Source organism: Acipenser ruthenus, chromosome 16 (assembly GCF_902713425.1).
Source record: "Acipenser ruthenus chromosome 16, fAciRut3.2 maternal haplotype, whole genome shotgun sequence".
In the NCBI taxonomy this organism is placed as follows: domain Eukaryota; kingdom Metazoa; phylum Chordata; class Actinopteri; order Acipenseriformes; family Acipenseridae; genus Acipenser; species Acipenser ruthenus.
In genome coordinates, this window is record NC_081204.1 from 17,481,163 (window position 1) to 17,485,569 (window position 4,407).

The 4,407-nt window shown below is 41.2% G+C and overlaps 1 protein-coding gene across 1 annotated transcript; it reads left to right on the plus strand.

Annotated features, from left to right (window-relative positions):
• The first annotated feature begins 1,210 nt into the window (after positions 1–1,210).
• LOC117962737 (galactoside alpha-(1,2)-fucosyltransferase 2-like) lies at positions 1,211–3,746 on the plus strand. Its single transcript, XM_058988962.1, has one exon. The coding sequence runs from the start codon at positions 1,497–1,499 to the stop codon at positions 2,529–2,531; it is 1,035 nt and encodes a 344-aa protein (XP_058844945.1). The 5' UTR covers positions 1,211–1,496; the 3' UTR covers positions 2,532–3,746.
• Positions 3,747–4,407: the final 661 nt, after the last annotated feature.

Here is a 4,407-nt window from a genome sequence, read left to right on the forward strand (position 1 = left end):
CTCAGTGTTTCGTCGACTAGCCCATGACACCTCAAGAGGGCTCGACGGTGATTCTGGCGTCCCAACATCACCCCCGTCCGTCCCCCACTCAACTCAGCCCAGCTTATTTACCCGTACATCAGCGTTTCTTTCTATTGTGCTTGAGATCCCCAGCCAGAATCTTTGCGTCTCAACCACAGCCAGTTGCTGCTCCTCTCTGCTGCTTCAGATAAGTTCTTCACTGTGCGACACAACTCTTGGCCACTGAATCCGACGTCTCTCAGGTGGAAAAATAAGCCGTTGACCAACATCTGCCAGCATTTTCCAGTCTCTAGCAGCTTCCAGTTGTCCTGGGCGAGGATTGGTTTTAATACTTTTTCTTGGTGGTTGCTCTCCTGGGTGGAGGAATGTTGTCTTTTGTGTGTAATGTTTTGATGGAACAGGTGGCAACTTATTGGTCATGTTACGCGTGTCTTCCAATGCTAAGGCCAAACATCGCAGCACCTGGTCCTGGCGCCAAGTAAACCGTCCTTGGCTAAGAGCCACCTTACATCCTGTCAAAATGTGCCTTAATGTTGCAGGTGATGAACACAAAGGACATGAGGGATCCTCTCCTACCCAGAGGTTTAGGTTCTGTGGTGATGGACGAACATCATATGTTGACCTGATGAGGAAACTGATCCTGCTCTGTTCCATTGACCATAGATCTTGCCAGCCAGTCTTGCGTTGTTCCACACTCTCCCATCTCATCCATTCTCCCTGCTTGGCCTGGGAAATGGCCTTTATACACCTCATCCTCTCCTCCTGCTTTAACATCTCGTTGACTACCAGCTTCCTCCGTTGAGCTGGGGCTGCCTTGTGCCATGTAGGAGGAGCTGAACTGAGACCAAGACCCCCTCTTCCATGCTGAACTTGCCCCATGATATCACCAATTCGAAGGGCAGCCTTTGCATCCTCCACAGTTTTCTTTGCAGCCCACTTTCTTCCAGTTTTCAATACAGGTGCTGCCTCCCTTACGCATTTGTCACGTGACTCTACTAATGTCATTTAGTTGCAGTAGTTGTTAGTTGCAGTATTCCTTTAGTTGCAGTATTCCTTTACCATAAAGTCCCACTCTGCTGAGGCAGCGTGGAACTCCCAACCATTTCCTGATGTATGAACTGATTAAAGCTTCCAGCTTCTCTACTGTTGTCAAAGAAACATCGTATACATATTTATTCACTAACAAAATTAAGCTTTCAAAACAAAATACAAAACAAAAAGGTTCAAACAATCAAATGCAAACAACATACCATCACCACAGCCTGCTACTCCTGTATCCCTCTACTACACACCAAACAAACCTCCCTTTAATAGGATGCAGCTGGGCATTCAATCAGGGATAGAGCTGGAGATTAACCCCATCCCTGCTAAACACACACACATGCATATTTACAGGAAAGTGGGTGGTGGTTTTCTTTATCAAAAACACTTACATACATTTTCTTTTACTCTTTTTAGGATACCAAAGAAAACAAATGAAACTTGAAAAGCCAATGACTTGGAAACCAAGTATTTTCTTACTGTTTCTACTATGTATCTTCATAATGTCCTTCTCATATGGAGTCATTGAAATATTTAATAAACAGCAAATCCTGAAGATGGATCAATTAGAATCAAGTTCCAAATCAACAATGACCACTATTAGAAAGGATCGAGGGATATGGACTGTAAACTCAATTGGCCGTCTTGGCAATCAAATGGGTGAGTATGCAACTCTGTATGCCTTGGCTAAGCAAAACAATCACCAAGCATACATACTTCCAGAGATGCATGAGTACTTAGCACCAATCTTCAAGATCACTTTACCTGTGCTTCACAGTAAAATTAACAAAAACATACAATGGAAACATTACGCGCTCCATGACTGGATGTCCAATGAGTATTACAACATTCCTGGGGATTATGTGAAGCTAACAGGCTATCCTTGCTCTTGGACCTTCTACCATCATATTAAAGAAGACATCCTTAGGGAATTCACCTTCCATGATTTCCTCAAAGACGAGGCCAACCGGTACCTAGAAGGTATTAAAGGGAGTCGGGAAAATGTCACCTTCATTGGAGTCCATGTGCGAAGGGGGGACTATGTGCATGTTATGAGAGACGCATGGAAGGGAGTGATAGCAGATAAGGCCTACATTGATAAAGCCATGTCTTATTTCAGGAACAAGTATCAAGAACCTGTGTTTGTGGTAACCAGCAATGGCATGGAGTGGTGCAAAGAGAACATTGATGCTTCTAAAGGAGATGTGTGTTTCTCTGGTGATGGAAATGAATCAAACCCAGCAAAGGACTTTGCTATTCTTGCTCACTGCAATCACACCATCATGACTATTGGGACATTTGGCTACTGGGCTGGGTACCTTGTTGGTGGGGAGATGGTTTATCTCTCCAACTTCACACTCCCTGAATCACCATTCCTGAAAGAATTCAAGTATGAAGCTGCCTTCCTTCCTGAATTGCATGGGATCCCAGCTGACCTTTCACCCCTTCTGAATTCAATCAAACCATAGATCGATGAATTGCTCTACTTCACTTGTAACAATGAACAACTTGGCCAAAAATTAGGAGGACTCACTGACAGCACGCGCTTCAGAGGACACGCATGCTTGCCTTCATCTCTGCCAAATCAATATGGGAGCTGCAGCACTGAGACAAGGTCTTAAAAACAATTGGAAATTTCAAATTGGGAGAAAATGGGTAAAAATAATTGCCGATTCCAAATTTAAAAATAAAAAAAGTTTAAACCAAAAAAGCTTGGAGAACAAAACAAGAGAGAATGGTATTCCATGCCAAACAAGGAGGCGAGTGAAATGGGGACAGTTTTGGCTGAATTCAGAAAACTCTGTAAAGATGTGAACACCAGCCTTCAAATAGTAGAATAGGCTGAAAGCAGAATTAGTGAAATGGAAGACAGCTGCATCAGCCGGGAGAGATTGTTAAGAAAGAAAGGCATCATTGATTATTGCAATTCAGTCTGATCCGCAGGATACATTACAACCCAGAACAATATTTCAAACAGTTTCTCAGATAACAAACATCATTGTACCACCTGAGCCACGCCTGGTATGTCTTGGCGATATGTCTTTAGTGACAAATATGGGCATTGGGGATGTTTGATTTATTAAGATGGCACTAATAACAGCTGATAAATGTATTGCTCTTTGTTGGAAAAATGATAACTCCCCAAATATATCTATGTGGTTTGGGAATATTTGCTCATAGGATTTGCAAAAGGAACCGGCTCTATTTGAAGAGATATGGAGTGGATTTATTAACTTCCTTAACTCCTCAACTTATTTTGCCACCACAAAGTATAGCTCCCTCCTGACCAGAGTTTATCCGCAGTCCAGTTATTTTTGTTATATATGTTATATTATATAACATATAATATAACATATATTATAGAACATATAATAACACAGCTGCTTACATATAATAACACAGCTGCTTAAAATGTGTTTCTTTTAAGCAGCTCTTAAAATAAACAAATCCCCTGGGCCGGATGAGATCCTCCCAATAGTACTCAAAGAAATGAAAGAAGTTATTTACAAACCGCTAACCAAGATCATGCAACAGTCTCTTGACACAGGGTTGTACCGACAGACTGGAAAATTGCAAACTTAATACCGATCCACAAAAAGGGAGACAAAACCGAACCAGGTAACTACAGATCAATAAGCCTGACCTCTATTGTATGTAAACTTATGGAAACTATAATAAGATCCAAAATGGAAAAATACTTATATGGTAACAATATCCTGGGAGACAGTCAGCATGGTTTAAGGAAAGGGAGATCGTGTCTAACTAACCTGCTTGATTATTTTGTGGATGCAACATCGACAATGGATAATTGCAAAGCATACGACATGGTTTATTTAGATTTCCAGAAAGCTTTTGACAAAGTACTGCATAAAAGATTAATTCTCAAACTGAACGCAGTAGGGATTCAAGGAAATGCATGCACATGGATTAGGGACTGGTTAACATGTAGAAAACAGAAAGTACTGATTAGAGGAGAAACCTCAAAATGGAGCGAGGTAACCAGTGGTGTACCACAGGGATCAGTACTAGGTCCTCTGCTATTCCTAATCTACATTAATGATTTAGATTCTGGTATAGTAAGCAAACTTGTTAAATTTGCAGACGACACAAAAATAGGAGGAGTGGCAAATACTGTTGCAGCAGCCAAGGTCAAATTTTCCATTTTGGATCTTCTTATATTTTCCATAAGTTTACATATGATAGAAGTCTGGCTTATTGGTCTGTAGTTACCTGGTTCGGTTTGTAAACCTTCTTATGTATGTTCTTATATGTTATTACTTTTAACAGGTTGTCTGGGTTTTTGTTTAAGTTCTGCATTATATTTCAGGAAGGTATGGTGGGAAT